This window comes from Pseudophryne corroboree, chromosome 3, assembly GCF_028390025.1.
Source record: "Pseudophryne corroboree isolate aPseCor3 chromosome 3, aPseCor3.hap2, whole genome shotgun sequence".
NCBI classification, from domain to species: Eukaryota; Metazoa; Chordata; class Amphibia; order Anura; family Myobatrachidae; genus Pseudophryne; species Pseudophryne corroboree.
In genome coordinates this window covers 684,711,874-684,732,791 of record NC_086446.1, presented here as the reverse complement: position 1 = coordinate 684,732,791, position 20,918 = coordinate 684,711,874, and the positions used below count along the sequence as shown (strand labels likewise).

The window sequence follows — 20,918 nt, the reverse complement described above, 5'->3', positions numbered from 1 at the left end:
TCTGACATTAACCTCTAAAAATGGGGTTTTTATGTTTGGGGAGAAAAAGCAGGCAGTGTTTTATTCCCCCATCAGATGAATGAATGAAGTGTGTGAAAAGCGTGGGTTCCCCCTGATAAGAAACTGGTAATTTCTAAAAAGTTACTGATGGCGTACCTTTTCCCGCCAGAGGATAAGTTACGCTGGGAGATATCCCCTAGGGTGGATAAGGCGCTCACACGGTTGTCAAAATAGGTGGCACTGCCGTTTTAGGAACGGCCACTTTGAAGGTACCTGTTGATAAAAAGCAGGAGGCTATCCTGAAGTCTGTATTTACACACTCAGGTACTAGACTGAAACCTGCAGAGCGTGCTGCTGCAGCGTGGTCGGTGACCCTGTCAAACATACTAGTTTGCTAACATGAGAACATATTAAAGACGTCGTCTTATATATGAGGGATGCACAGAGGGATATTTTGCCGGCTGGCATCCAAAATGAATGTAATGTCCATTCTGTCAGGAGGGTATTAGAGACCTGTCACTGGACAGGTGATGCTGGCCTTAAAAGGCGCATAGAGATTCTGCCTTATAAGGGTGAGGAATTATTTGGGGATGGTCTCTGGGACCTCGTATCCGCAGCAACAGCTGGGAAGAAATATTTTTACCTCAGTTTTCCTCACAGACTAAGAAAGCACTGTATTATCAGGTACAGTCCTTTAGGCTTCAGAAAAGCAAGCGGGTCAAAGGCGCTTCCTTTCTGTACAAAGACAAGGGAAGAGGGAAAAAGCTGCACCAGTCAGCCTGTTCCCAGAATCATAATTCTTCTCTCGCTTCCTCTGAGTCCACAGCATGACGCGGGGGCTCCACAGGTGTAGCCAGGTACGGTGGGGGGCCGTCTCAAAAGTTTCAGCGATCAGTGGGCTCGCTCACAGGTGGATCCCTGTTTCATTCAAGTAGTATTTCAGGGGTACAAGCTGGAATTCGAGATGTCTTCCCCCCGCCGTTTCCTCAAATATGCCTTGCCGACAACTCCCTCAGGCAGGGAGGCTGTGCTAGAGGCAATTAATAAGCTGTATTCCCAGCAGGTAATACTTAAGGTGCCCCTACTTCAACAAGGACGGGGTTACTATTCCACACGGTTGGGGTACCGAAACCGCATGGTTCGGTGTGACCCTTCTTTATATTTAAAATCCTTGAACACATGCATAAAAAATTCAAGTTCAAGATGGAATCGCTCAGGGCGGTTATTGCAAGCCTGGACGAGGGGGATTACATGGTATCCCGGGACATCAAGGATGCTTACCTGCATGTCCCTATTTACTATGCTCGTCAGGAGTACCTCAGATTTGTGGTACAGGATTACCATTACCAAGTCCAGACTCTGCCGTTTGGACTGTACATGGCACCGAGGGTGTTACCAAGGTAATGGCCGGAATGATGATACTCCTTCGAAAAAGGGGAGTTTTAATTATCCCGTACTTGGACAATCTCCTTATAAGGGCGAGGTCCAAGGAGCAGTTGCTAGTCGGGGTAGCACTATTTTGGAAAGTGTTACAACAGCACGGTTGGATTCTAAACAGTCCAGAGTCACAGCTGGTTCCTACGACACGTCTACTGTTCCTGGGGATGGTTCTGGACACAGACCAGAAATAAGGTTTCTCCCGGTGGAGAAAGCCAAGGAGCTGTCATCTCTAGTCAGAGACCTCCTGAAGCCAAAACAGTTATCGGTGCATCATTGCACGCGAGTCCTGGGAAAAATGTTAGCTTCCTACGAAGCAATCCCATTCGGCAGGTTCCATGCAAGAACTTTTCAGGGGGACCTGTTGGACAAGTGGTCCGGGTCGCATCTTCAGATGCATTAGGCTGATAACCCTGTCTCCAAGGACCAGGGTATCTCTACTGTAGTGGCTGCAGAGTGCCCATCTTCAAGAGGGCCGCAGGTTCGACATACAGGACTAGGTCCTAGTGACCATGGATGCCAGCCTTTGAGGCTGGGGGGCAGTCACACAGGGAAGAAACTTCCAGGGACTTTGGTCAAGTCAGGTGACTTCCCTACATAAATATTCTGGAACAGAGGGCCATTTACAATGCCCTGAGTCAGGCAAGGCCTCTGCTTCAAAACCAGCCGGTCCTGATCCAATCAGGCAACATCACGGCAGTCGCCCATGTAAACCAACAGGGCGGCACAGGAAGCAGGATGGCGATGGCAGAAGCCACAAGGATTCTCCGATGGGCGGAAAATCATGTGTTAGCACTGTCAGCAGTGTTCATTCCCGGAGTGGACAACTGGGAAGCAGATCTTCTCAGCAGACACGACTTCCACCCGAGAGTGTGGGGACTTCATCCAGAAGTCTTCCAAAGAATTGTACACCATTGGGAAAGGCCACAGGTGGACATGAAGGCGTCCCGCCTCAACAAAATGCTATAAAAGATATTGCGCCAGGTCAAGGGACCTTCAGGCGATAGCTGTGGACGCTCTGGTAACACCGTGGGTGTACCAGTCGTTTTATGTGTTCCCCCTCTGCCTCTCATACCAAAGGTACTGAGAATAATAAGAAGGCGAGGAGTAAGAACGATACTCGTGGTTCCGGATTGGCCAAGAAGAGCCTGGTACCCAGAACTTCAAGAAAATGTATCAGAGGACCCATGGCCTCTGCCGCTCAGACAGGACCTGCTGCAGCAGGGGCCCTGTCTGTTCCAAGACTTACCGCGGCTACGTTTTGATGGCATGGCGGTTGAACGCCGGATCCTAAAGGAAAAGGGCATTCCGGAGGAAGTCATTCCTACGCTGATTCAAGCCAGGAAAGATGTAAATGCAAAACATTATCACCGCATATGGCGGAAATATGTTGCTTGGTGTGAGGCCAAAAAAGGCCCCAACAGAGCAATTTCAACTAGGTCGATTTCTGCATTTCCTACAAGCAGGAGTGTCTATGGGCCTAAAATTAGGCTCCATTAAGATACAGATCTCGGCTCTGTCGATTTTCTTCCAGAAAGCATTAGCTTCAGTACCTGAAGTTCAGACATTGTAAAAGGAGTGCTGCATATTCAGCCCCCGGTTGTGCCTCCAGTGGCACCTTGGGATCTCAACGTGGTGTTGAGTTTCTTAAAATCACATTGGTTTGAACCACTAAAAACCGTGGATCTAAAATATCTCACGTTGAAAGTGGTCATGTTATTGGCCTTGGTTTCGGCCAGGCGTGTATCAGAATTGGCGGCTTTGTCATATAAAAGTCCTTATCTGATTTTCCATATGGATAGGGCAGAATTGAGGACTCGTCCCCAGTTTCTCCCTAAGGTGGTATCAGCTTTTCACTTGAACCAACCTATTGTGGTGCCTGCGGCTACTAGGGACTTGGAGGATTCCAAGTTACTGGACGTAGTCAGGGCCTTGAAAAATTATGTTTCCAGGACGGCTAGAGTCAGAAAAATTGACTCGCTATTTATCCTGTATGCACCCAACAGGCTGGGTGCTCCTGCTTCTAAGCAGACTATCGCTCGCTGGATCTGTGACACGATTCAGCAGGCGCATTCTGCGGCTGGACTGCCGCATCTTAAATCAGTGAAAGCCCATTCCACAGGGAAGGTGGGCTCATCTTGGGCGGCTGCCCGAGGGGTCTCGGCTTTACAACTTTGCCGAGCTGTTACTTGGTCAGGGGCAAACACGTTTGCAAAATTCTACAAAATTGATACCCTGGCTGAGGAGGACCTGGAGTTCTCTCATTCGGTGCTGCAGAGTCACCCGCACTCTCCCGCCCGTTTGGGAGCTTTGGTATAATCCCCATGGTCCTTACGGAGTTCCCAGCATCCACTAGGACGTCAGAGAAAATAAGATTTTACTCACCGGTAAATCTATTTCTCGTAGTCCGTAGTGGATGCTGGGCGCCCATCCCAAGTGCGGATTGTCTGCAATACTTGTATATAGTTATTGCCTAACTAAAGGGTTATTGTTGAGCCATCTGTTGAGAGGCTCAGTTATATTCATACTGTTAACTGGGTATAGTATCACGAGTTATACGGTGTGATTGGTGTGGCTGGTATGAGTCTTACCCGGGATTCAAAATCCTTCCTTATTATGTCAGCTCGTCCGGGCACAGTGTCCTAACTGAGGCTTGGAGGGGGGTCATAGTGGGAGGAGCCAGTGCACACCAGGTAGTCATAAATCTTTCTAGAGTGCCCAGCCTCCTTCGGAGCCCGCTATTCCCCATGGTCCTTACGGAGTTCCCAGCATCCACTACGGACTACGAGAAATAGATTTACCGGTGAGTAAAATCTTATTTTTCCTGGGTCATATAGCGCTGGGTGTGTGCTGGCATACTCTCTCTCTGTCTCTCCAAAGGGCCTTGTGGGGGAACTGTCTTCAGATAAGAGAATTCCCTGAGTGTGTGGTGTGTCGGTATGCGTGTGTCGACATGTCTGAGGTAGAAGGCTTTCAGGGGGAGGAGGAGGAGAGAATGAGTGTGGTGTCTCCGTCGACAACGCCGACACCTGGCTGGATGGATATGTGGAAGGTTTTAAGTGCTAATGTAAATTTATTGCACAAAAGATTAGACAAAGCTGAAGCTAGGGAACAGCCAGGGAGTCTCCCTATGTCGCAGGGACCTGCGGGGTCTCAAAAGCGCACACTATCCCAAATTGTAGACACAGATACCGACACGGATTCTGACTCCAGTGTCGACTACGATGATGCAAAATTACAGCCAAAAGTGGCTAAATGTATTCGATATATGATCATTGCAATAAAAGATGTTTTGCATATCACAGAGGAACCCCCTGTCCCTGACACGAGGGTACACATGTATAAGGGAAAGAAACCAGAGGTAACCTTTTACCCCTCACATGAGTTGAACGAATTATGTGAAAAAGCTTGGGAATCTCCAGACAAAAAACTGCAGATTCCCAAAAGGATTCTTATGGCGTATCCTTTCCTGCCAACGGACAGGATATGGTGGGAATTCTCCCCTAAGGTGGATAAGGCATTAACACGCTTATCCAAAAAGGTAGCGCTGCCATCCCAAGATACGGCTACCCTCAGGGACCCTGCTGACCACAAGCAGGAGGTTATCTTGAAGTCCATTTACACACATTCTGGTACCTTACTCAGACCGGCGATTGCGTCAGCCTGGGTTTGTAGCGCGGTAGCAGCATGGACAGATACCTTATCAGCGGATATTGAAACCCTAGATAAGGATACCATTTTATTGACCCTGGGGCATATAAAAGATGCGGTCTTATATATGAGAGATGCTCAAAGAGACATTAGTCTACTGGGTTCTAGAGTCAACGCGATGTCCATTTCTGCTAGACGAGTCCTATGGACCCGGCAATGGACAGGTGATGCCGACTCAAAGAGGCATATGGAGGTTTTACCTTACAAGGGTGAGGAATTGTTTGGGGAAGGTCTCTCGGACCTGGTCTCCACAGCTACAGCTGGTAAATCAAATTTTCTACCTTATATTCCCTCACAGCCTAAGAAAGTGCCACATTATCAAATGCAGTCCTTTCAATCACAAAGAAACAAGAAAGTACGAGGTGCGTCCTTTCTTGCCAGAGGTAAGGGCAGAGGAAAAAAGCTGCACAACACAGCTAGTTCCCAGGAACAGAAGTCCTCCCCGGCCTCTACAAAATCCACCGCATGCCGCTGGGGCTCCGCTACAGGAGTCCGCCCCAGTGGGGGCACGTCTTCGACTTTTCAGCCACATCTGGGTTCACTCACAGGTGGATCCCTGGGCAATAGAAATTGTTTCCCAGGGTTACAAGCTGGAGTTCGAAAAGGTGCCTCCGCGATGGTTTTTCAAATCGGCCCTACCAGCTTCTCCCCCGGAAAGGGAGATAGTGTTAAATGCAATTCACAAATTGTATCTTCAACAGGTGGTGGTCAAGGTTCCCCTGCTTCAACAAGGGAGGGGATATTACTCAACCCTATTTGTGGTCCCGAAACCGGACGGTTCGGTCAGACCCATTTTAAATTTAAAATCCCTGAACCTATACTTGAAGAGGTTCAAGTTCAAGATGGAATCGCTCAGAGCGGTCATCACCAGCCTGGAAGGGGGGGATTTTATGGTATCTCTGGACATAAAGGATGCATACCTTCATGTTCCCATTTATCCACCTCATCAGGCGTACCTGAGATTTGCGGTACAGGATTGTCATTACCAATTTCAGACGTTGCCGTTTGGGCTTTCCACGGCCCCGAGAATTTTCACCAAGGTAATGGCGGAAATGATGGTGCTCCTGCACAAGCAAGGTGTCACAATTATCCCGTACTTGGACGATCTCCTCATAAAAGCGAGATCAAGAGAGCAGTTACTGAACAGTGTGTCACTTTCACTGAAGGTGTTACAGCAACACGGCTGGATTCTCAATATCGCGAAGTCGCAGTTGGTTCCTACAACTCGTCTAACTTTCTTGGGCTTGATTCTGGATACAGACCAGAAAAAGGTTTATCTTCCGATAGAAAAAGCTCAGGAACTCATGACTCTGGTCAGGAACTTATTGAAGCCAAAACAGGTGTCAGTGCACCACTGCTCTCGAGTCCTGGGAAAGATGGTGGCATCATACGAAGCCATTACCTTCAGCAGGTTCCATGCGAGGACTTTCCAATGGGACCTATTGGACAAGTGGTCCGGGTCACATCTACAAATGCATCGGTTGATCACCCTGTCCCCCAGAGCCAGGGTATCTCTCCTGTGGTGGCTGCAGAGTGCTCACCTTCTAGAGGGATGCAGGTTCGGCATTCAGGACTGGATCCTGGTGACCACGGAGGCGAGCCTCCGAGGTTGGGGAGCAGTCACGCAGGGAAGAAACTTCCAAGGTCTTTGGTCAAGTCAAGAGACTTGTCTTCACATCAACATCCTGGAACTGAGGGCCATATACAACGCCCTACGTCAAGCGGAGACCTTACTGCGCGACCGACCAGTTCTGATCCAGTCAGACAACATCACCGCAGTGGCTCATGTAAACCGCCAGGGCGGCACAAGGAGCAGAGTGGCAATGGCGGAAGCCGCCAGGATTCTTTGCTGGGCGGAAAATCATGTAAGAGCATTGTCAGCAGTGTTCATTCCGGGAGTGGACAACTGGGAAGCAGACTTCCTCAGCAGACACGACCTGCATCCAGGAGAGTGGGGACTTCATCAGGAAGTCTTCGCACAGATTGCAAGTCAGTGGGGACTGCCCCAGATAGACATGATGGCATCCCGCCTCAACAAAAAGCTGCAGAAGTATTGCGCCAGATCAAAAGACCCTCAGGCGGTAGCTGTAGACGCCCTAGTGACACCGTGGGTGTTCCAGTCGGTCTATGTGTTTCCTCCTCTTCCTCTCATCCCAAAGGTGTTGAGAATAATAAGGAAAAGAGGAGTACAGACAATTCTCATTGTTCCAGATTGGCCACGAAGGACCTGGTATCCGGATCTACTGGAAATGCTCACAGAAGATCCATGGCCTCTTCCTCTACGACAGGACCTGTTGCAACAGGGGCCCTGTCTGTTCCAAGACTTACCGCGACTGCGTTTGACGGCATGGCGGTTGAATGCCGGATCCTAGCGGAAAAGGGCATTCCGGATGAGGTCATTCCTACTCTGATACAGGCTAGGAAGGACGTGACAGCTAAACATTATCACCGTATATGGCGAAAATATGTTGCTTGGTGTGAGGCCAGGAATGCTCCTCCGGAAGAATTCCATCTGGGCCGTTTCCTTCACTTCCTACAAACTGGAGGGAATTTAGGCCTAAAATTAGGCTCCATTAAGGTTCAGATTTCAGCCTTATCCATTTTCTTTCAAAAGGAATTGGCTTCTTTCCCAGAAGTACAGATTTTTGTAAAGGGAGTGCTGCATATTCAGCCTCCTTTTGTACCTCCGGTGGCACCTTGGGACCTTAACGTGGTGTTGAGTTTCCTTAAGTCACACTGGTTTGAACCACTTAAAACGGTGGAGTTGAAATATCTCACTTGGAAAGTGGTCATGCTGTTAGCCTTGGCTTCGGCTAGGCGAGTATCGGAATTGGCGGCTTTGTCTCATAAAAGCCCCTATCTAGTTTTCCATATGGATAGAGCGGAATTGCGGACCCGCCCTCAATTCTTGCCTAAGGTGGTGTCATCTTTTCATATGAACCAACCTATTGTGGTACCTGTGGCTATGCGCGACTTGGAGGATTCCGAGTCCCTTGATGTAGTCAGGGCTTTGAAAATTTACGTGGCCAGAACGGCTAGAGTCAGGAAAACAGAAGCACTGTTTGTCCTATATGCGGCCAACAAGGTTGGCGCACCTGCTTCAAAGCAGACTATTGCTCGCTGGATCTGTAACACGATTCAGCAGGCTCATTCCACGGCTGGATTGCCGTTACCAAAATCGGTCAAGGCCCATTCCACAAGGAAGGTGGGCTCTTCTTGGGCGGCTGCCCGAGGGGTCTCGGCACTACAGCTGTGCCGAGCTGCTACTTGGTCGGGTTCAAACACCTTTGCAAAGTTCTACAAGTTTGATACCCTGGCTGAGGAGGACCTCCTGTTTGCTCAATCGGTGCTGCAGAGTCATCTGCACTCTCCCGCCCGTTTGGGAGCTTTGGTATAATCCCCATGGTCCTTACGGAGTCCCCAGCATCCTCTAGGACGTAAGAGAAAATAAGATTTTAAACCTACCGGAAAATCTTTTTCTCGTAGTCCGTAGAGGATGCTGGGCGCCCGTCCCAAGTGCGCACTACTTCTGCAAGACTTGTATATAGTTTTGCTTACATAAGGGTTATGTTATAGTTTTCATCGGTCTTGGACTGATGTTATGTTTGTTTCATACTGTTAACTGGTTAGTATATCACAAGTTATACGGTGTGATTGGTGTGGCTGGTATGAATCTTGCCCTTGGATTAACAAAATCCTTTCCTCGTACTGTCCGTCTCCTCTGGGCACAGTTTCTCTAACTGAGGTCTGGAGGAGGGGCATAGAGGGAGGAGCCAGTGCACACCCATACCTAAAGTCTTTCTTAAAGTCCCCATGTCTCCTGCGGAGCCCGTCTATCCCCATGGTCCTTACGGAGTCCCCAGCATCCTCTACGGACTACGAGAAAAAGATTTACTGGTAGGTTTAAAATCGTATTATATATATATATATATATATATATATAGATATATAGTTTAAACAATAGAAGAAACCAAATTAACAGGACAAGTTGTATTACACTCCTGAAATGGTCTGTTTTGCATGTATTATGTTTGCCCTTTTAAATCCAGCCCTCATAGCCACCGAGAAGATAAGTACATTTACACCCCCCCATCCTTAGTTATTTCATTGTGTCTTTTCATAATGATGGGAGTCATTAGCACAGCTCGATATGAGCAAAACTAATGAACAGATGTAACGCAAGTACCCTGCGACTTGTTTAGCCCTGAGATATTGTGGGCCCACTTATTAGGACTCTGCAGCAGCTATATAGGGTAAGCAGCTTATTTTTACTTAAGGAATACTATGCAAGCCACTTAAGTTTCCCGGCGTCAGTCAAATATTATTAAGTACTTCTACACTCTCGCGCCTGTTTCCTGTACGTGCTTCTCATTGCTGAATAAATATAGCAGCAGCGTGTGAGAAATAACTCTTGTGAGTAATTCCATTTTGACAACGGAAGAATCTATGAATTGTGGTGAGAGACAAACTATGCTTCATTACTAACCTCAAGTATCTATGATATGATCATGTGATCATGGGGCCTAATTCAGACCTGATCGCTAAGCTGCTAATTTTACTGTCCTGCGATCAGATAGTCGCCGCCCAAGGGGATTGTAAAATAGCCCAGCGCAAGTGTGTGATCGCATGTGTACGCCGTGCTAAAAATGTCCCTCAGTCAGCGGACAGCTGCAAATCCACTAGCATCACACTCACCATCTAATGGTTTTTCCAGTGTGTGCGCAGCCCAGGACTTACTCCTACAGTACAATGAGAACAGGCTGATCGGGGCCGGAGCTGACGTTACACACCCTCCCTGAAAACGCTTGGGAACGCCTGCGTCTTCCCTGACACTCCCAGAAAAGGGTCAGTTACCACCCACAAACCGCCTCTTCCTGTAACTCAGCTTGCGAATGGCCGTGTGATTAAAATTTTCGCACCATCCGGTCGCTGTTTGGCGATGCCTCTTGTTGTTTGGAGATGCACGTGCGCATTGCAGTGCATACGCATGCGCAATCGATAATCGCACAGCAGCGATCGGGTCTGAACCGGGCCCATAATACCTGCATGCCACACACCATTTATGCTCTTACGTGATTCAACTGGACATATCCAATCAGTTAATTGTAGAATCTAACCCACAGGTTCTCAAACTCGGTCCTCAGGACCCCACACGGTCCATGTTTTGCATGTCACCTGTAGATTTTTAAAATGTGACAGTTGGTGATACACAGTGCAGCTGCTGGGTGACATGGAAAACGTGAACCGTGTGGGGTCCTGAGGACCGAGTTTGAGAACCACTGATCTAACCTATTCAATCAGATCCTGTATGCCCCACGCGTTAAGCCTGGAGGGTACACTTATCCTCACAGCCTCAGGAGCTGCAAGGAAAAGTCAGCATTAATATGCACCCTCTGGGATGTCGCACACAGGGAAACACATAGCATCCACATATCGCACACAGGGAAACACATAGCATCCACATATCGCACACAGGGAAACACATAGCATCCACATATCGCACACAGGGAAACACATAGCATCCACATATCGCACACAGGGAAACACATAGCATCCACATGTCGCACACAGGGAAACACATAGCATCCACATGTCGCACACAGTGAAACACATAGCATCCACATATCGCACACAGGGAAACACATAGCATCCACATATTGCGTGTAGTTGCACGAGGGATTACTACACAGGGAAAATGCAGAACAATTGAATATATGCAGGCATAAAACCTACTACTTCTTCCCAGTTGCTAAAATTCAGAATCTGCAATTGCTTCTATCACATGCTGGGGGTCGCCCAGCGCAGGGCGATTTAATTGCGGTCACAGCAACTGTGGACAACCCCTGCGTACCGCCAACATTTTTTCCTTCAGCGTGACTGTGTGTGACGTCACGCAGCCACCCCAAAAACAGTGGCAACCCACCCCCAGCACCGCCGCATCACCGCCCCTCGAACGCATCTGCCTGTCATTCAGGCAGAGGCATTTGCAGCCAATGCAATGCGATCGCATTGGCTGGCCCACACACGCGCAGGACAGGACCTGTGCATTAGCGGCTGTTAGGCGATATTGATGCGACCTGAATGAGGCCCTTAATGCAGATTTTTCATTGCAGTCTCAGAAGCTGCAAGGAAAAATCCCCCTGGGATTTAAGGTGCAGGGTGACCCATAGATTTCTGCACGTAACACGGAATCTATGGATCAACGTGTGTTACCTGCAGGTTTACTGCGCGGATAAACTGTCTAATAAATTAATAGCACCAGGTATTAAACCGCGGGTAATTGAATCTACCCCAGAGTGTCATAAGCAAGTACTGTAGTAAAATGTAGCAACAGTCTAAAACACATTTCATGCCAGTTTCTGCAGTGTGGTTGTTAGATGTGTTAGAAGACATATGATTGCGCACCTGAGAAAGCCCTGCAGGCCCCCAGAGAATGCGCTGGCAATGGGCAATAGCCCCTTTGTATATGTGATAATGCAAACCCACAGGAGTCCCGAAACCATATAAAATTAATTTTGCAAGAGTGGCTGCACTAATGCATATGTCTTTGTAGTCTTGCTTCCAAGACACAAAAGGAAAACAGAAAATACATTCTACCAACAGACAGGACATCCAATATCTGCAACAATTAATAGGCTTTAAAAACAATATATGACACTAGTAATTGTATCAAAATAAAGGAACAGGAGTTTTTACTATATGCATACCCTATCACGAGATTACTTTATCATAGGTTGACCTCTAGTGGTTAAAGTTAGGAGGTTCTTTAAATAGTAAATGCTCAATGGGGGTCATTCCGAGTTGTTCGCTCGTTGCTGATTTTCGCTATACTGCGATTAGTCGCTTACTGCGCATGCGCAAGGTTCACAGAGCGCATGCGCTTAGTTATTTTACACAAAAGTTAGGTATTTTACTAACGGCATAACAAAGCTTTTTCATCGCTGTGCTGATCGTAGTGTGATTGACAGGAAGTGGGTGTTTCTGGGCGGAAACTGGCCGTTTTATGGAGTGTGCGGAAAAACGCAGGCGAGTTGCAAAACGCAGGAGTGGCTGGAGAAACGGGGGAGTGGTTGGGCAAACGCTGGGTGTGTTTGTGACGTCAAACCAGGAACGAAAAGGACTGAGCTGGTCGCAATGGCTGAGTAAGTCTGGAGCTACTCAGAAACTGCGGGGTAATCGTTACGAGAAAATTAGCGAAGCTTCATTAGCAATTCTGCTATGCTAAGATACACTCCCAGTAGGCGGCGGCTTAGCGTGTGCAATGCTGCTAAAAGCAGCTAGCGAACGAACAACTCGGAATCACCCCCAATGTTCACTACACAAGAAAGGTCAGAGTCACATTTGTGTCATGTTATGAAGACCAGCTGCAGGTCGTCGGTTTAACCTGGGACTTACAGTAGGTCATTTATAAAATGGTGAGACACAACACAAAATCCTTATTGATAATCTGTTTATTGATAATCTGCGTGCAACAATTTCCGCCACAGAGCATGACACTGCAGAGTAAGATGGCAGTATTTGCAGAGAAGCATTTGCAGCTGGTCAGAGCTAGGACAACCCTTGCTCAATGGTGGTCATTCCGAGTTGTTCGCTCGTTGCCGTTTTTCACAACGCAGCGATTAGGTGAAAAATGCGCATGCGCATGGTACGCAGCGCGCATGCGCTAAGTCAGGCATGTCCAAACTGCGGCCCTCCAGCTGTTGTGAAACTACATATCCCAGCATGCCCTGACACAGTTTTGCTGTCAGAGAATGCTAAGCTGTGTCAGGGCATGCTGGGATGTGTAGTTTCCCAACAGCTGGAGGGCCGCAGTTTGGACATGCCTGCGCTAAGTAATTTAACATAAAACTTTGTAGATTTACACAAGCTCGAGCGATGTTTTTTCATCGCTCGAGTGATCGTAGTGTGATTGACAGGAAGTGGGTGTTTCTGGGCGGAAACTGGATGTTTTTAGGGAGTGTGCTAAAAAACGCAGGCGTGCCAGGTAAAAACGCAGGAGTGGCTGGAGAAACGGGGGAGTGGCTGGCCGAACGCAGGGGCGTGTTTGTGACGTCAAACCAGGAACTAAACGGACAGAGGTGATCGCAGTCTAGGAGTAGGTCTGGAGCTACTCAGAAACTGCAGGGAATTATTTAGTAACAATTCTGCTAATCTTTCGTTCGCTATTCTGCTAAGATAAGATACACTCCCAGAGGGCGGCGGCCTAGCGTGTGCAATGCTACTAAAAGCAGCTAGCGAGCGAACAACTCGGAATGAGGGCCAATATGGAGTATCTATACCAGAATGCATAATTTTACAAATCAGGGCAAAAATTAAGTATCGCTTTCTGGAGTGAGATTATTGTAAGGAGTTTAAGGGAGAAGTGGCTGCATTAATAGTGCAATTCTCTTCTACGTAAGAGAACTTAAACTTCTCATAGTAATTCAGACCGGATCACTGCTGTGCGTTTTGCACAGCGGGCGATCAGGTCTGAACTGCACATGTGCCGGCGCATGCCAGAGATGCGATCGGCAACTCTGTCCAGTGAACGCCTCTGCCTGATTGACAGGCAGAGGCGTTCACTGGGCGGGCCGACGGCGCTGGGCCACCGTTTTGGGGGCGCGGTCGGGGCAATGCAGCCGCTACGACCCGGAGAGAGGTCTGCTATGGCAGGGAGCTACTCGTCAGGTACAAAAGCATCGCCACCGTGCAATGCTTTTGTACCTGTGCGGCGGGGGGACGGACAGACATGTGGGGCAGACTAGCCCTGTGCTGGGCGTCCCCCCGCATGTTCATAGCCGTGCAGAATTTTTCACGGCTATGATCAGGTCTGAATTAGGCCCTTAGAGCTGGTGGAGATCATTTTGCAATTGCTGACCGATGGTTTCAGGACTGCACATGTGCCGCAATGTCATTGCAACTCCAAGCGCAGCACTGTGGACTGTGTATCCTGACTGACAGACAGAGGTGTAGCAAGGTGTCATGGTGCCTGGAGCAAGGTATGTTTCGGCGCCCCCCTCCCCTGTACTGAATTGGGGGCGTGGCCACCTGGGCCGGTTCTAGACCTTGTGGCACTCAGAGCTAAAGTTTCCTTTGGCGTCCCCTCCCCACACACACATACCTGTAGGCGAAACATAGTGCAAAAAAAAGGAGCACGGCTTCATAGGGAAGGGGCATCGCCACAGTCATGCGCCTGTAGTTATGGACCCAGTAGTTGTGCCAGCTGTAGATTTGCCCCCTGTAGTTGTGCCTTCAGTAGATTTGCCACCTGTAGTTGTGCCCCCAGTAGCTGTGCCCCTGTAGCTGAGACCCCTGTAGATTTGCCCCCCCCAGACTTGCGCCCCCTGTAGATGTGCCCTCAGTAGTTGTGCCCCCTGTAGATTTGCCCCCCAGTAGTAGTGCCCCCTGTATATTTGCCCCCAGTAGTTGTGCCCCCTGTAGATTTGCCCACAGTAGTAGTGCCCCCTTTATATTTGCCCCCAGTAGTTGTGCCCCTTGTATATTTGCCCACAGTAGTTGTGCCCCCTGTAGAATTGCCCACAGTAGTAGTGCCCCCTGTAGATTTGCCCACAGTAGTTGTGCCCCCTGTATATTTGCCCCCCTGTAGATTTGCCCACAGTAGTAGTGCCACCTGTATATTTGCCCCCAGTAGTTGTGCCCCCTGTATATTTGCCCACAGTAGTTGTGCCCCCTGTAGATTTCCCCACAGTAGTAGTGCCCCCTGTATATTTGCTCCCAGTAGTTGTGCCCCCTGGTAGCGCCGCTTACACACGCAAAGAAAAACAACAACAAAAACAATACTCACCTGCCCCACTCCTGCTTGACATTGCTGCTGCTCCATCTCTGCAGTCCTGTCCAGTCTGGCTGCGTCGCGTCTCCACCCGTCTGGCGTCTGACGTCATGACATCAGCTGCCCGTGCATCACGAAGCACGGAGCAGGGGGAGGGAGGTAGAATGCTGAAGCTGCTCCGTGGGGCCAGGCGGAGGTCCCGGTGGAGTCGAGCTGCGGCGCCCTGTACTGTTTTGGGTGCCTGGAGCTCGAGCTCCACCGGAACCACCCTCCCTACGCCCCTGCTGACAGACGGTGACCATTTGGGGGAGGAGACAAAGTCTATTTAACAAAACGGAGGCATGTTGCCTCCATTTTGTGGGAGTGCAGAGGCCAGTGTGCACCTTCTGACTAGGCAGCGGGGATGTGGCAGCTATGGTGATGGTTGCAATGGTGATCTGACGCTGCATCGTATCGGATATGTCTGAAGTGAGGCATCCTTTAACACAAGACGCCTAATGCTGCATTATCACATTTCAGTTGTGCCTTTTGCGCACATCGCTGGTTCAGGCCCCAAATCACTATTCATTCATACCATATAAAAAATTGTCTAACAGGCTTGTCATAGCAGCCAGGAAGGGACTGTCAGCCCCAATAGAAGCAATAGCAAAAAGAAATGAAACAGGCGCTAAAAAAATTTAATTAGTTGGACTGTTAAGTTTGGAAAAATAATCAATTACAGTTATTAAAACATATGTAAATATTGAGGAAATTAATGTCATATGACTGGACACAAAATAAAATTTGCAACATATAAAAATAAGTCACATATATATGGATCCCGGACTTTAAAGCTGGTAAATGAATAGGGACCTCGGATTCAGTATGATATCCCGGCTGTCGGGATACTGGCGGTGAGTGCAGCATGTCCCCTCGCGGGCTCGCTTTGGGCCCGGTACCACAGGGTTATACTCCCCCTTGGGTGGTGACGTGGTCCACCACCCGAGCGGGGAGTTGAGCCGGCAGTCGGGATTCCGACCATTGGTATTTCACCCGATGACGGGATTCCGGCGTCACAGCCGCCATAATGAATGCCTATTGGGACCACAATTAGTCACTGAAAACTGAAAGGCAGGAACAAGTTATAATCCAAATTGTATGGATTAATATCCAAAGCAGTCATTTTTACCAACTAAATGCAGAGAGTGAAGGCTGTGCAGGCAATCCACTAGGTATTCCAGGGCTGCAGGTGTAGTAGTTCAGGTGAGAAGTTAGCAGAATCCCATTAGTAAATAATATTGCAGTCAATATCAAGATCCAGATGGCAGATAAATGTTGCAGCATCCAAAAGCGTGGCAAGATAATTATATAATCTCTTAACGCGTTTCCCTGGGCATAGCCCACCCAATGGGGGCAAATCTGATCTACATTTTAGGAAATAAACAGAACAGTTTATTATAAAGAAAGGGGGGTGTTCTAGAGTAGTGGACACTTCAGCCCAGTGTCCCCGACTATCCCCAGTGGGCCGATGCGCATGTGGGCCTTTTGTTTGCTGACATGTGAGGGGTGATGCTGCCACCATGGCTACACGGTATACCAGTTCTCAGTCCGCCCCTGCCTCTGGACAACATTGCGTTTCATTAGTAAGGCAAGGCTGGAAAAGGTGCAAACGTATCACTAGTGGTCATCAATTATGTGATCAATCTTTTTTATTTATTACTAGACATCATACATTTTAGACAATATCACAGTACTGTACCTGGGGATATTGGCTGCGGTGGGGACCCGATGTGGTGCCGGCATCAGCAAGTACATACACACTTGCAGATGCCGGCGGGGAGGGAGCAACGGCGGGGGGAGTGGGGGCCATGCTGCAGCAGGGCCCTTGTTAACGAGGACCTCCCTCGTCTGAACTGTTCAGACAAGGGAGGCGGTCATTAACGATGGGCGGGAGCACTCATTGTTAATGATGTTGAGTGTACACACTAGATGAGATAGTATAAGATATTGCTAAGAATGGCCCTTCTGAGCGATATCTTTTACTTTCTCATCTAGTGTGTATGGGGCTTAAGGCCCAGATCCCCCATTCTGCCAATCGAGGAATAGCATGTTAAATATCCCTGACTCTCCGACCCTGACCATTTTTTGGTTGGGAACGGGGAATCAAAAAATTCCAACATGTTGTATTCCCCCTCCCCCCCCAATTTCCCTGATTCCCCAGCCCTGGCAGAACAGGCAATTGTAGATGTATGGGCCCCATTGCAGGTTATAAAATCTTAGATAAGGAAAGAACACCATAGAGTTCCCAGAATAAAACACTCAGACCTTCCACTAAAGGCATAAGCTTCTCATTGAGCCAGAGAAACTGGAGTTCAGACATCACAAATTACAGCAGCACTACGGCACAAATATAGTAGGCTCTGATTTGCAGGTCCTCACACGATGTTGGTAAGATAGCCGCTAGAATTTAGGTTATTTTGGGGGGTAATTCAGACCTGATCGCTGGGCTGCTAACTTTGCTCTCCTGTGCTCAGATAGTCGCCGCCTCCAGGGGGAGTGCAAATTCGCCGTGCAAGTGTGCGATCCCATGTGTACGCCAAGCTGCAAAAATCCACTGTGTGCAGTTTGTGTGCAGCCCAGGACTTACTCCTACAGTGCGATGAGAACAGGCTGATCGGGGCCGGAGCTGACATCAGACACCCGCCCTGAAAACACTTGGGAACGCCTACGTTTTTCCGGACACTCCCAAAAAGCGGTCAGTTACCACCCACAATCGGCTCTCTTCTGTCAATCTCCTTGCGAACGCCTGTGTGATCGGATTTTTCTCAACATCCCATCACTGACCAGCAATGCCCTTTGTTGTTGTCCGACGCGTGTGCGCATTGCAGTACATACGCATGCGCAGTTAGTAACTGATCACACAACAGCGATCAGGTCTGAATCACCCCCTTTGTCTTAAAACTAATTACCGCTTTAACATGGGTCCCTAGAACACTGGAAGTAATTTAAGGCATTATTTCCAATGTTTTATTTCATGAGTTATCTGGAACATCACACTGTGTGATGCTGCTTTACCGAATGTTCATACCTTGAGAGGTTGAAGAACATATAAGAATACTTTACTTCAGGACTAGCTTCAATAAGCAGCTGAGCTGCATAACATAGCAACATACAGTACAATAACATTTGGGGCCAATGACAGTTGCTTTTAATCACCGCCAGGGCTGCCACCAGAAATTGTGGGGCCCGGGACTGACAAAATAGGCAGGCCCTCCCCCCCCCTATTCACACTTTTACAAAAAATATTTACCACCTTATTAAAATACATAAAAATGTATACATTATCAAACATGATGGGTGCTCATGAAATATGTAAGGGGTGGGGAAATCATTCAATATTTATGAGGTGGGGCAACATTAAGGGGTGAGCAAGGGTCATTATTATATAAGAATAATAGAATGTGTGTGTATATACAGATATTATTTTATTCTTATATAATAATGACCCTCGCTCACCCCTTATTTAATGTTGCCCCACCTCATAAATGTTTAATGACTCCCCTGAAATATTTCATGAGCCCCCAATGCATTTGACAATGTATTTAACACCTTATTTAAAAAATATATAATAAATATATAAATAAATATATATATATATATATATATAAAAAACCTGCCAAGGAGGGAGGAGGCACAGCCAGGGGAGATGCAGTACTGACATTAGTGGGAGGGGCCATCCTGTCTTAAGTGTCACTCACAACAATCAAAAAACACAGTAATACTCACCCTTTGCAAATCCGTCCTGAGCGTCCTCTCACCCACTCTGTCAGCTCCTGCCCTCTTGAGCTCTTCAGTCCATTGTCCGGCTTGGCGGCTGACTGCTGAGCGGCTTCACTTCACTGGCGCGGCATCATGACGTCACGCCGCGCCCAGCTCCAATAAACTTTAATAAACAGCAAGCTGCAGCTTGCTTAATATGATCGGCAGTGGGCGGCGGCGGGCGGAGGAGAGCAGCCTGCGGCCCGCCGATGACAGCCTCAGGGGAAGGGGAGCGGCGGCGGCCTCAGGCAGTCCCACCAGCGGCGGCGGCCGCCGCCGGAAATGCCTACGGCAAACAGTTTGAGCAGCCCGGACCCTCCACTCTCTGTCAGAGTGGCCGGGCCCTGGACAAGTGTACACAGGGCACCCCCTTGATGGCTGCCCTGATCACCGCCCGAGTCGAGAGGCACAACTAGCTAGAAGTCACTGAAAGCTCTCAGTCCTGGAGTCATTTAATTAATTGGTGCTCCTCAATTTTAGTCCTCTGGGGCCTGAAATGGTGTATGTGTTGTACACCTCTTATCTGGAGCACAACAACAATGTGATGTAACCACTGTTCCACTGTGTTTCCCACTATTTAAGAGCAGAAAAAGAAAAACGTGGGACACAGCAAAGGAATTGGGGCTACCTAAATGGCAATGCATGGACTTGGCTTGAGAATCATCTTGCATATTGCTGTATCCTCAGTGCTCATTGGTTTCCCTTCATCAGCTTCTCCACCTGGCGAATTCTAGCAATAAAGGTGAGCTGTGACCTAAGCAGGCAACAGCCGAGGTGTAAAGACAGGGTAATATGTGGGACAACTCTCAAGCCAAGCCACTGCATTTGTGTATAGAGTGTACTGGTTTCTATATTACCAATCAGCATTGGAAATCTAGAATTTCATGGCAGATTAAAAACTCTTGGTCCATCTAGTCTCCTGCTTTTTCATTGATTCTTTTGCCAACGTCAACACTATTTGTTCCTTCGGTCTTTGGAAGGATATTTTTATGCCTGTCCAAAGCAGTTTAAATTGCTCTACTGTCTTAGCCTCTACCACCTTTAATGTGATGCTTTTCTACTTAGTTTATACCTAAAAGCAGGTTCAAATGGAAAGCTCTATTACAGAGTATATACAACAGACTATTAAAGGTAAGACAGTAACTATTATACATAAATGACCATCAGGGTGTATATTACTTTATACTTTTTTGTTTAGTAAAACCTTCAACAAACTATAGCAGCCATAAAAAGGTAAAACTCGAAAGTCAACAAGATATATTTGTTTATTTTGAGTATAAAGCATGCATACAGAAAATGTCCACTTACGTCTTTGTCTTTTGCAATCCTCTTGAATAATGTTCAGAGTTATTTTATATAATTTCCCATCTTGAGCTGTTACCTACACAGTAACAAGTAATATGTGGTCAAAGTCAGACACCATCACATTTCAAAATAACGCATTTATAGACCCCAAACCTTTCAGATCAATTCTACATCATGCAGGGTGTCGTAGAATATGTTGAATTTTGATATCCACAATGTTGACATTGACATAATTGGCTGCATGGTTGGTGTAATGGTTAGCATTACTGCCTCACAGTACTGAGGTCTTGGATTCAATACCCACTATGGCTCTAACTGTGTGGAGTTTGTATACTCTCCCTGTGCTTGTTTCTGTCCGGGTACTCCAGTTTTCCTACCACCGTAGCCTGCCCCTAACATCGTGAAAAACTGGGTGTCAAAATTATGTCATAGAAGTCACTGTGGATTCTGGAGGTATTCCATCATGCAGTATCTACTCTATGTGAGAAGCACACAGCTACTTTAATGAATGTAATGAAAGCATTCTCTATGACATTCCAGTTATGCAATGCTCATTTACGTACACAGGAATAAAAGAGTCACTCCTGATCTTTTGTTGTTGTTATAGCACTGCTAAAACAGTATTATTACCTACAGTATAACTCTTGCTTACCTGATAAACATCTCTGCCTTTCTGGTAAACCATGCCTTGTTCTTGCAGCAAGTGAATGGCTTCTTTGAATAGGTTGTGAATTTCTCTGGAACTGGAGGTAACACTTGAGCAATTCTGTAAACAAAACCACACACGTGTCACTGACAAAGTTACAATGGCTACAAAGCAAATTCCCAAAGGATAACAGAAAAACTATATGGTACCCAAAGTCATTTTTTGTGTATATATGATTTATTGGGTACTTTC

The 20,918-nt window shown here is 47.7% G+C and overlaps 1 protein-coding gene across 3 annotated transcripts in view; it reads right to left on the bottom strand.

Moving 5' to 3' along the window:
* Nucleotides 1-20,918, bottom strand: part of STN1 (STN1 subunit of CST complex) — a 240,032-nt gene that overhangs the window by 4,336 nt on the left and 214,778 nt on the right. For all 3 annotated transcript variants that reach the window (XM_063961973.1, XM_063961974.1, XM_063961975.1), the window contains 2 exons: nucleotides 20,673-20,786; nucleotides 20,024-20,096 (listed from right to left, as the gene is read on the bottom strand). In XM_063961973.1, coding sequence (XP_063818043.1) covers nucleotides 20,024-20,096; nucleotides 20,673-20,786 — 187 coding nt within the window. The remainder of the gene's footprint in view (nucleotides 1-20,023; nucleotides 20,097-20,672; nucleotides 20,787-20,918) is intronic.